This window comes from Pinus tabuliformis, chromosome 7, assembly GCF_031772625.1.
Source record: "Pinus tabuliformis cultivar Carrire ecotype Pingquan chromosome 7, CPIR1, whole genome shotgun sequence".
In the NCBI taxonomy this organism is placed as follows: domain Eukaryota; kingdom Viridiplantae; phylum Streptophyta; class Pinopsida; order Pinales; family Pinaceae; genus Pinus; species Pinus tabuliformis.
The window spans coordinates 1,691,105,043-1,691,117,619 of record NC_142293.1 but is presented as its reverse complement, the minus strand read 5'-3'; the positions used below and the strand labels follow the sequence as shown (position 1 = coordinate 1,691,117,619).

The 12,577-nt window shown below is 41.2% G+C and overlaps 1 protein-coding gene across 10 annotated transcripts in view; it reads right to left on the bottom strand.

Moving 5' to 3' along the window:
• LOC149255020 (uncharacterized) overlaps positions 1 to 12,577 on the bottom strand; it is a 451,815-nt gene that overhangs the window by 300,222 nt on the left and 139,016 nt on the right. For 9 of the 10 annotated variants that reach the window (XR_016267201.1, XM_089460284.1, XM_089460289.1 and 6 more), the window contains one exon: positions 776 to 886. The exons of the other annotated variant lie outside the window; for it this stretch is intronic. Coding sequence is in view for 8 of the 9 variants with exons in the window: in XM_089460284.1 (XP_089316410.1) it covers positions 776 to 886 (111 nt within the window). In the remaining variant the exon portion in view is untranslated. The remainder of the gene's footprint in view (positions 1 to 775; positions 887 to 12,577) is intronic. 10 annotated transcript variants of the gene reach the window in all.

The following is a 12,577-nucleotide window of genomic DNA, read 5'->3' as shown; positions in this document are numbered from 1 at the left end:
TACATTTTCTCTTCTAATATAGACATATTTACAAAAAACAGTTTAGTTTTCTTTCACAAAGTTGAATATTGAGGAAAAGTCAAAAACAAAAAGAATTGGCCTTAGGAGTGTGGTCTAGTAGCAAGCAGCAAAGTAATTGATCATGTAGTAACAGTGAAAAGGAGACCCGAGTGGGTGTGGATACAGTCGGGTGAAAATCCAGGGTGACTTTTAAGGGATAGAGACACCCTTAGTAGCATTGCAGCTTAGCCAAAGTGATTCTATAAGATGTATTTCTCCAAAAAAATAGAATAGCAATCAACCCAACATATAAATCAAATTCATTACAGAATGAAGAACCCCAATAATGTCAAGAAATAAGAAGCTTTTATGTTTTACCAATACAGAGAGAGACTTCCAAATGCGATGCCTAGATCTATTTTACATGTGACACAACTCATGCAAATACCGAACCCAAAACCAATCAAGAATTAATGTTCGGAAACTATGTGCCAATGTGGGCAAGAGCTCTAATAAAGCATTATGATTCAGTGTATTCATCAGAATATTTTTATCCGTACACTCATGTGAAAAAACACTACTCGTCATCCTAGAATGATTAGAATAAACCTAGCTCCATTCAGCTTGCAAACAACATTACATAACATTTGACAGAACAAATATAGTATCCATTCATACATCACAACTTCAGGAGTGTATTTCCAAAACAAATAAGCAACTGAAGAAAGAATAGATCAAGACCTCAAGAACAAAAATGAATGTGTAGATCTCGCACCGTGCCTACAACCGTACTTCCAATCATAGTCATAGAAACTGCATCTTGCACAGCTCCAAAGTCAACCAAATTCACTGTCTTTGTTTTTGCATCCCAGATAATGTTTTCTGGCTGTCAAAAACCCTTTTTATTTTAAAACACACAAGAAGAGATATTTAAAAAACTCATCTGAAAGGTTAAAACGCAATATTTGCAAATTCACAAATGTTCTAAAACAGGCCCCAGTAGGTACACTTGAAAGCATTGGTCAACTTTAGTACATCAAACATCCTTCTAGCCGAACACTAATTGAAACGCAGATGTTAAAATAACAAAATGGCAAAATCCTTAGAGACTTTCTTCCAGTCCTACTCACTTGGCACTGAGACAGTAAAAGCATTCCTGAATATCATCATAGGAGTTTCTAATCCAGAATTGCATTTATGATTTTTCCAGATATTCAATTGATTGAGAGGTGGCAGAAAAAGATATTATAATTAGAACAGTAACTGGTCTCAACTGAGGTAGATATAAGAAGAAGTGACTCACACAGTCATCCATGTTGCATAGCTAGGAAAGGCATTGCCTGCTAGATAGAATAATAACTAGGACAAATTTCATTCCTACTAAAGGACATCATCCAGGTAATTATCAGTAGCCTGAGGAGGGGATGAGGATGGATAGATAATTTCTTGAAAATTTTGAGTCTTCACATGTACTTTAAAAGGTTACAGCTGAATGCAAACTGTGTCTAGAAAACAATTAAGATAGAAATTTGATTTGTGCAGCAGAAATGAGTATTTGGAAATTAAATCCTATAAAATGCTTCCAACCCGACATTCAAGATCTGGGTCAGGAGCTTATGACTGCAAGATTTTGATGCAGGAGCATCCATGTCAATTAAATCAAAGGAATCTGAGGATAAGTTCAAATATCTTATCAAATATTGAAGATGAGAGATAGGTGGTCGGATACTGACTAGTATTTATTGACTATTAAAGGCCAAAGTTGCATTGACAGCACTGGGCAGGAATCCCAACAAATGTGGAATTTTTATACACTTGGGCAATTAATGAAAACTGAAAATTCACTTTCTTCCTAAAGGGTTTCCTGGATCGTAGCTTTAGAATTTTCAGCCATTAGCACTGATGTAAATAGAGTATAAAACAGCACTAGAAAAACACAATAACTCGTTTCAAATGGCCCCAAACTGCTAGGCAATTCAAGGAAAAAAGATACCAAACAAAGAGATAAGTTTCAGCCCCTTCTAGGGCAACCTATCAGATAATAATCAGCTCTAAAAATGTACTTTTAAAGCAGTAAAATCAGCCCCTTGTATTCTTCCCTACTTGTCAAATCACTTAACAATTTGCCTTTCACTTATGTCCAATCAGCAAGACGTAAACAGACGCAAATAGTAAGCATAAAGAACATATATAGCTGAAATTGAAATCCAAAAATGATACAGTATGTGGACAGCTGGAAGCATCATATATAAGTTCCAGATGAAGTACAAGTACATACCATACCCTTCTCTCAAGGCTAGCACAAAAACCTCCAATTATCTAAAAATCCCTAGCTAGGGTAAATCATCAAATCCTAGCTCAATTGAAAAAATCCTGTTAGAAAATCAAAAGGTAGAAAGACTTTCTTACTTTGATAATTACTTGTGATTTCTTTGAATTCTTATTTTCTTTTGTATCTTCTTTTATCTTCCTATCATTAAGTAGCCACAAAAAACACAAGTACATGAAGATCAACACAACAAAGACACGGGATATAGGCTCTCAGCCAGGGGGCTGAAACCCCTCTTCTAGGGGAAAACCCAAAAATTCTCTTATCTTCATTTAGAACCAAGAGATAACCAAGACCTTTTGAACAAGACAAATACCTCCTCCAATCCACCAAGTCAGCCTCCCAAGATGATTAGTCAAACTCTAATAGTCAACTCTAGTCAAATTGCTTCAACCTGCGACACCCTCGGATTTTCAGCCCTACTACAGACCTGCAACTTCATCCCTCCTGCAGCAACCCAGAAACTTGCACGTGGCAGAAAAAGAGAAAATTGTCTTCAAATCCTTCGCTAAGGTTCCTCTTTTGATTTACGGTTTCTCCTTCTTTCTTTGGTATTTCGTACTCCTTTCTTGCTCCTGCAACTGCAGATCGAAAGTTGCTTGATGTGTGTCCAAATGAGGTCAAGCAGTACTTCTATAGCTTTCTGTGTGGTCAAATTCCCTTAATGAGGCTGACTTGACTAGAGGGCAGGCCAACTTCGTGGAGGCATAAAATACACTTTTGACTTGTCACCTACCACCTATGGGTGACATCCATAGGAGAATGTTTTCTTCTAGATGATCCTCAGCCGGCAACCAGCAACCCCTTGCAGCCACCAGAATGTTTTCTTCTAGATGGTCCTCAGCTGGCAGCCAGCAACCCTTGCAGCCACCAAATAGCTCGATGTGCCATCATCTCCGCCACCTAAGCCAACCATTATGTGCTCTCGCCCATGATGTTATGATCGTATGTTTGGAGGTGGGCCTTCCAATCCTAAAGGTATGGCTTTTTATTAATGTAATTGGGTATTTTTGCTTACTTATCATGGACACTTTTGGACATGAATTAGTGGGGGGATTCCGCGGAATAAATGGGCTTGTTTTGTGCTCTTGTCCCCTTGTCCAACTTGGAGGTTAACCTTGTATCCTAGTCCCATGGGATCTCCTTTATTGGCTACTAGCTTTAGGAGTGGCACTACATGGGAAATCTCGATTTTGGTTGCGTGATCTCGCTCCCTGACACCACATACATCACTCCCCTCTGCTCATTATAACCCTTTTCACATATTTCCTATCTGGTTCCACAATTGTCCATTAGATCCACAAGGAGTTAGCTTCCCCCTCCCCTTGTCCACACTTTGGGTCGGGCTTGGAATGATGCCTCGAAGGTTGACGCAGCGAAAAAGAAAGTAAAAAGCATAACTTGGCCACTCTCAACAGGAAATGTACCATAAAATGCAAAAAGTGGCTGAGACATACAAATTTAGCATGTAGGCAAAATCCATCATGAGCTCTACCCCTTGTCATCATGGCCATCACCCTCGTTCCTAGGGCCCCTACATGAGCCCCCTGCATCATGAAAGAACCCATGATTGTCCCAACCCTTGGTGGGCGATGAACTGCCCAACCTTAAAGGAGTGATTACTATTATATCATACATATCATGCTCTCACTCTTTGGAGCCCCGAGTAGTTAAAAGAAAGAAAAACAATAAAAGGCAAAAAGCATATGAAGAAGGGTGGAAAAACAAAGGTCAAGGTAACTCATGTACCACAATTTCTACCTTCTACATCTATACACCCATGTGTGGGCTTCCCTCATTATAGCTTCCCTTGTACCATGGCATGTGGCTTGGAGCCTTCCCCTGCTACCCCACTCTGTTCCATCATTATACCACATAACACCTGCCACTTGATGGATGTACCATGGACCTGTCACTCCCTTCGAGGTTGAAACCACATAATAGGGTCCTTGATTAACCTCCTTCTTGAACTTGGAGGCACTTGTACATTCTAAAGCCCATTATGGAAGGGCATGCCACTATTAAGTGTCCACTTAGTTCCATGGTTTGTAAGCTTATTCACTTAATTGCATTAATGATTTGTTGTACTGGAAGGTGAGGAGGCACATTGGATCTTATACAGGACTGCAAGTGGGTCTTCATCTCGAGGCTTGATCTCCCTATACGAGGTCCAAGCCCTCCAGAGGGCCATATTGGCATTTATAGGGTGAGCGTTGAGAGCCATGGGCCACCACTATAGTAAAGAGAAGATAGCCATGCCATGGGATCCATCAACACCATTCATTGTTTGCTTGCGTCTCGCTTATTTGATGATGATGATGCACCTGGACCACCTTGCCCAGCCGACCACACACTTGGCAGTTGATCCAGGGCCCAGATGGGGTTGTCTCTCACCATGGGAAACAAAGGGAGGGCTTGCATCATTGTTCCAGCCTTTGTAGGTGGGATACAAGCTTGTTTGATCTAGTTGGAGACCCATGAGGATGTTTTTGTGCCCCCACAGCCACTTGGGGGCACCACAGGACATTTGCTTGGAGATCAAGGGGCCACCCCTTTATCAATATTTTTGGAGCCCTTCACTCATTTTGGCACATGGACTTCACTAGGCCTTTCAATGGCCCTCCTAGCTATTGCATCATTATTTCGTCCCTCTTGAGAGGCTTATTTTTCATGTTATTCAGCTATCTTGGTGGGCTTGTCACCAAAGAATGTTATTTTGCAATTATTTTATTATTAGTGGCGTCATTAGGCCTAATGAGGCAAATCGAACCCTTAGAAAATCATATATGTTGATGACAGGATCATTTCATTCCTCATCATCACTTGGATTTGTATCGATCTCTTCTTGAGAACTTCGCACTACCTATTGATGGACGAATTGGAGAATCTTTGATGCATTTCGATATTTCAATAAGCTTTTCTTGGTTTTGGAGCTTCACTTTTGTCTCTATTTGATGATTGGATATATTCGCTATACTTGTAAGTACTCTTTCATGTTTATTTTTTTCTCTTGTACACATGACTAATGTATGGAATTTTCGCTACTGAAATCTGAAATGTGTCGTAATTGAATGCGAAGTTACGAAAATTTGGATGCTTGGGGTATTGCATATGTTACATGTTTGAGTATGGTGAATGAATGTTCCTAGGGGTAAATTATCTCTATAATTACCTTGAAAAGTCATCAAATTTTGCAATAAGAAGTATAAATTCCTTGGTGACCTAGTAGCTACCTCTTAGGGCCATGCGAAGTTGCCATTAAGACTCCTTGAATGGGTAAAAGAACTCCAAAATTGAAAGCACATTGACTCCATCTCTCCCAATAGGCTAGGTACTGATCTTATCCTTTGTGATCACCTCAAAGATTATCGCTTTTCACCTCTTTTCCCTTCTCCAAGCCCTAACCCTAGAGTTCTCCTAGGGCATCAAGTGAAATTCATTGGAACCATCCATCTTGAGAGTGAGTTAGACTACAACTGCGTTGGGGTTTCCCTAGGTACTCACAAATTTTGAAGCATTTTTCACAGCTAGATTTTGAAATATCCCAAGCCCTAGCTCCAAAATCATTCTTGTTCCCAGGCTTTCCTTGGTTAGTGGCTTCTTCAAGGGTCATTGCACTAAAACTCATGTGAAATTCAATTTCATTGACGTTCTTCTTCTCCCTTGCTTAGGCTTTGCTTAGGTCCTGTTGGGCTTCTTTGTGGTCCCATACCTTCACCATTCCTTATTTCACAAAGACCATGTTAGAAACCCTATCTCTTAGGAACCTTAGGTCTAGGGCATTCCCTATAAAGCAATATCTCTAATCCCTAGGTCTAGGCCTCCTTTGAGCCTTTCTTGGAGAGCCCCACGCATGGCTTCTAAAGCAAGTAAGCCCTATCATTTGAGTCTCTCATGTGAATGGGCTCTTGAAATCACTATCTACCTCACCATTGACTTATCATTCATAGTGATTTCCCATATATCGCGACTCCTCCCAACAGTGGAAGTCCGTAAAGAGTAGGGAACATCGACTAAGGTGACAGTGGATCCTTGTCCCATTGTTGCCACTTGGTCTAGTAGTTGCCCCTTTGGAACACCTGTTAGGACCCCTACTAGATTGAGCGATAACATGACTCAAAAATAAATTTCTTCTTTGATATACAAAGCCCAAGAAGGGTCTATTACATGATGACAAGGACTAAGACTTATGACACAAACCCTAGAAGCACTCAATGGGTGTTTGACCTAGAAATAAAATAAATCGAGCATGAAACCCATGCTTATAAATAATCTTTCTTTTACAATAAATTTTCTTTTCTTTATTTTTGACAAATATATTACATCATGACTCAAGTACAATTATGAGGACCGATACTAGTTACATTTCTCAACAAATCCAAGTCCAAGAATATCTCCAACATAACCTCCAGGCTCCAAGGAAAGATGTCCTTCGCTTCTCTTCTTCTTCACAAATCCACCTTGTGGTTTTCTGTCATAACCTTAACATGCAACCTCCAAAGGATAAACTTTAACCCTAGAAGTCCAATATATTCCAAGGTAGTCCAAGAAGGCCAAGAAACCTTAGCACCTCAAGATAAGATTAAAAAAAAAAAGACAATTTTATTAATGTCCAACAAACAACCACAATAGTAGGTCAATGGGACTAAAGAGTACAACCCGTATGAATGCAATTTGGGAGTGTTAGTGCAAGTCCTATAAATACTAAAAATAAAACAAAGAAAGTAACCTACATAAGTATAACATCAAAATATATGTATAAAACCATGACAAACTTATGGTGATGCAAAACACTAAGTAAGTTTGTCCAAGACTAGAAATGTGGACAACCCAACCCACGAACCTGTAAAGAGTGAGAGAGGAAAATCGGATGATGGGTCCAATGATGTCTCCTGAGTTTGATGTCCAAGGGCGAGGGGGTGAACTAGGCACTGGCTCACTATCGAAGTCTTCTAGAACCATCGAGGAGATTAGCTACATAACCTTGGGGTGGATGTACAGATGAGGGATACTCCTAACATATAAGGTTGAAAAAAGGAACCTCTGAATGGGTCTCTAGTTGCTCCTATGGATCTGGGAGGTAGTTTGACAGGCAGGGCATGGTCTACTCTATATCTATTTGGAGTTGATCCCTCTAATGCTCTAAAGAAGTGTGCCTTGATGTAGGGACTCACACCTTCAAACTGGTCTTTGTTAGTTTTTCGTAGCATCGGAAGTGCTCTAGCCTTGAAAATTGGTGGAGAGGCTAAGGCACATGAGTTATAAAGAACCCAAAAACCGTTTGGTGAAATTCCACCTGGATTGTATTTTATAAAATAATTAATATTTTTAATGGAGTTCCTAAGTCTAAACTTACGGAAATTAAAATATTAATGGGTATTAATCAAAATATGGGTGAGAATGTTCTAGAAGGCAGATCAAATCATGTTTTAATCTTAGTCGTTAATTAGAGACTTAATCTCAACCATTGAAGACTCAACAGGAAAAGTATAAAATTGAGGCTTAGGGTTCATTTGGAAACACAATAGAGATATTGAGGTAATTGATTTTCTGAGGTGAGAAGTTCTCAGGAGGAAAATCAATTGGGGAGATCTTGCAGCTAAGGGGCAGAGAGAATCCAGGAGAAGGACTTTCTAGAAAATACATAACAGAGAGGCAAAGAGAGCTTCCAAAGAGGCAGCACAGTAGTCGGGAGAGCTTACACAAACAAGCTCTGTGTCACCAGAATCCAGAACTGTCAGAACAGCCAAAACTGTCGAGAACTACCGGAACTATCGGGAACTGCCAGAATAGCCGGAAGAGCTGACGCAGAGGCAGCGTCGTAGCCGAGAGAGCTGACGTAGAAAAGCTGCCTATCACGCAGAATCCAGAACTGTCGGAACTATCAGAACTGCAAGGAACTGTCGGAACTACCGAAACTGTCGGGAAAGCTGACGCAAAAGGGGAGAAGGTGACGCAGATCTAGCGCAGAAATAGCCGGGATTAGCCAGTCTTGTGCCGGTTCAACGGAAATTCTGCAAGGTGAAGTGAGGTAAAACTCACTCAGATTTTTCCGCCAGTATTTTCTCTGTAAAGGATTGCTAGATGAGCATCCTGTTGGAATTTCTAAGTCTGACACATTAGAAACCCTTCATGCACTTCACTGATTTATTCCTGAATCCTACCTACTTGTTCTATTAATTAACAAGTTATTTACTATGTTGCATGAGTTTCTAGAATGTGGGAACGTTGGGAGCTTGGGTACGGGTGTCGGGAACGGCTAGAGGTTTCCCCAAATTTATAGGAAACGACTAATCGGGAGCGGTAATATTATGTAACAAAAAAATTAAAAATATAAAAATAAAAAATATTTTTTTTTAATTATATAATTTATATAATAATCAAAATTAATATTGAATCAAAATATTCAAATACTAAAATCAATTTAAATATATAATCTCTCTTTTATATAAATATATTCTTTGGGTGTCTCTCTCACTGAGTCTCTCCCTTTTATATATATCAAATATTAAAATGTTAAGTTCATTATGACACATGACAAGTCTTTGAAACAATCTGGCTGAACAGCTAAAGGTTTCTACAAAATTTACAGGAAACGACTTATCGGGATCGGTAATATTATATAATAAAAATATAAAAATAAAAAATAATTTTTTAATTATATAATTTATATAATAATCAAAATTAATATTGAATGAAAATATTCAAATATTAAAATCAATTTAAATATATAAATAATAAATATATAATCTCTCTTTTATATAAATATAATAATATATTCTTTAGGTGTCTCTCTCCTTGAGTCTCTCCCCTTTATATATGACACACGACGAGTCTTTGAAACAATCTGGCTTAAAAATACAAAGGAACAATTTTACATATGTTTTTCTAGTTATTCTTAAGAGAAAAAGTAAAGAAACTCTAATGTTTAAGCATTGACTACCACATACAATATGCACACACAATCTTCTGCCATATATATACATAAACAACAAAAGAAATACTCATCAACATGACATCCCAGATATCGCCCTTACATTGAGGTGCCACACACTTCCTTAACCCATCAAGAGATTGCTCCAGTTTCTCAATTAAGGATATCGGTGTTAAGGATAACTTTGGCCTTTCTTCCTACGAAGGTTTCAACTTACGCTCATGTTTTGTGGGCAATTCAGCATATGTCTCTACAGGCTTTGTATTCCCCAACCCCAGGGAACGCGGGAACTCCAAAAAAAAACAGTCTTCAAAGCTCCCGGAACTTTCCCAAGCTCCCATTGCAGCTCCCACTGAAAAGGGAACGTTCCCATACAATTCCAAAGCTCCTGGGAGCATGGGAACCATTGGACTGAGTTTCCCAACTCTCGGGAGTAGTTCCCGTGTAACAGAAGTTATTTACCATGTAAATACTGGAAATAAATACAAGTACATGCTTAACACATTACAGATCATCAACTGAAGGAAATAGAAACAAGCACACAAGTGACACCGTTGTTTCTGGACTAATGTCCCTGGAAAAACCCAATGCGGGAAAACTGGTGCAGCTATTTGAGGGTTTGATTTATTAAGCAGTTTCAGAATACAATCTGGGTGCCAAATCTGGCTCACCCAATGGAGAAAAATCTCGGCAGTAGTACCTCTCCTTCGGAGACAGATATTCTGGCTGAAACCCCGGATAATCACTCCGGCAGCTTCACAGCTCTAATCTGCCCCACGAAACCTTAGCATCAGCCTCTAGGGACTGCGTCAGCCTCTCTTTCGCCCAGCGTTAGCCCAGAGTCACTCTAGCTTGGCCCACGTCAGCCTTTGGAGGCACTGCGTCAGCCCTCAGGCCCTCTGTGTCACCCACGCTGGCCCTCTGAGGCACTGCGCAGCTCTTGGCTCCCTCTGCATGAGCCCTGGCTGGCTCTGCGTGAACCCTTGGCTGCTTTTGCATCCCTCTCTCCAGCTACTGCGTTGATCCTCCCGGTGCTATCTCTGCCTCTCTGTTTCTGTATTCACTGCCCCTCAGCTGCAACTCTAATCACTCTCTCAACTTTCTCAGCAAACCCAGCCCCAAAAAATCGAAATATTGATCTCTTGTTATGTTCTCCAAGTGAACCCCAAGCCTCCTCTTATACTTTTCTCGTTGACAAATCAACGACCGAGATTAAGTTCCTAATCAACAGCTAAGATTAGATCTGGCTTGATCTACGACTTTTGGACCATTCTAACACAATTTTATATTAATTCACATTAATATTACTCCATTAAAAATATTAATTATTTTAATATCTCCCAAACTGTTTAGAATCTGCCCTAACCCTTTCTGGGTATTAGAGATCTCATGTGCCTTAGCCTCTCCACCAATTTTCATGGCTAGAGCACATTGGATGCTACCCCAAATCAACACTCCCTCTTAGCAAGGATTGTGCTCTAGTAATACTCCTCACTGAGCATCACCCTGATCATCCGGCATCGGTCCCTGTGTTGATGCTAGGCTTGCTGCCCAACATCCTCTGCACTGCTGCATCATGTACTGCTACCCATGGCCCTGCCACTGCCACTGTTGCATCTGTACGACAGCCACTTCTGCATCCGTGCTGCTGCCCATGGCCCTGCCACTGCCATTATTGCATCTGCACTGCAACCCCTCTCATCATGCTGCATCATTCTGCCCATAGCACTGCCACTGCTAACTGTTGCAATGCAACTCGATTACTGAGAAGTAACTGATCTCCCAACTCTAACATCTCCATCAGGCTAGAGACACTCCCGATGCTGAAGCTCCCTCTGTCACTAACAAGTGCTCCCACCCTGACATCTGCGCTGCTGGAACAACTCTTTGCATTTCGCATCGTTGCACACCTTTTTGTGCCATCCTACACTGCTGCAACACTCTCGTGCCTCTCGAACTGTTGCAGCCTACTAGCCTCGTGTTGTCCTAGGAATCCTACATTGTAGCTCCCTCTGTTGCTCCATCCGCATCTGTCTCTACTGACATCCGCCAGTCCTGCTAGTCCTCTTCGGGGCTCCCGTAGCAAGGTATAATCCAAGAGCTTGGGTACCTCAAGGATCCTGCCCCTCATCGCATGTAGTCCGTCTGACTACAGCTCGATGTCTCCCCACTTCCGCTCTAGTAGTGTGTGTGCACTCATGGCACAGTCATCGTCTGTCTCCACTTCCTTCTCTGCCATTGCTGCAGCTGCCTTGGTCTCGGAGGCCTCTCCCTTGCTCTTCTTCCTTGGACACTGACTCGCATAATGACCCAGCTCCCCACAGTGAAAGCGTTTAACCTTGGAGAAGCCCTTCTTCTTCCGTTTCTCCTGCTTTCCCTTAGATACTAAGGCACCCTCCACCTCCCCCTCCTTGATTCTGATCCTCTTTCCACTGCTTCCCGCCTTGCTCAGCCTTTTGATCTCTTTTTGGCGAAGAGCAGCCCACATTTCCTCCCAAACTAGAAGGCATTTCCTCCCAATCTAGAAGGGTCGCCCTGCCTAATATGCTCTGGACAAACACCTCCCAGTCTTCTCAGACTGCGTTCAGGGCTGTTCTTGCCATCAATTCTGGATCCAGCGTTGCCCTTATGGAAGTCAATTGATCCCAGATCTCCTTCAATCGACCAAGGAATGGGTTGATCTGTTCTCCCTTCTGCATCTCGTATGATCGCAGCGGATTTTCTAGTAACACTGCACAGAAGTATGCTGGTACAATTTCTTTAGGGCCTCCCACATCTCATTTGCCATTTTCGTTTTGGCAATATGTGGTACTACATGGTCCTTGACCCCGTCAAGAATGTTTCTCTTGGCCCTCACCATTGCCTCCTCGTACTTGTCGTTATTAGCTGGGTCAACTGGGATAGCTATCGTCCTTAGGGCGAAGTGCTTGACACGATTCCTGTCTAGAACGAATAAGATTTTGGCCTTCTAGACTACGAAGTTTGAGGCTCCATGTGATATCCCTTACCAGGAATATTCCTCAAACACAAGCAAAACTCCAACCAGAGATGCACTGGGAGGGCATTTCCCAGATATGTCGCCTCTGAAAAGAGGACGAGATCCGGAGGCTACCTGGCCCTTTCCAGACTCTGTCTAGGAGTATATGAGAAACACACTAGTGGTATAATAGTCGAGAATGCTCAAAGAGATACAAATAACAATGATGCAACATATAACAATATAACCATAAGCAGATACTCAAGAAATGCAGAGAGAATGCTGAGCCATTTTATTATACTGAGTAATAGAATGAGTACAGGAGGTGATCAAGAAG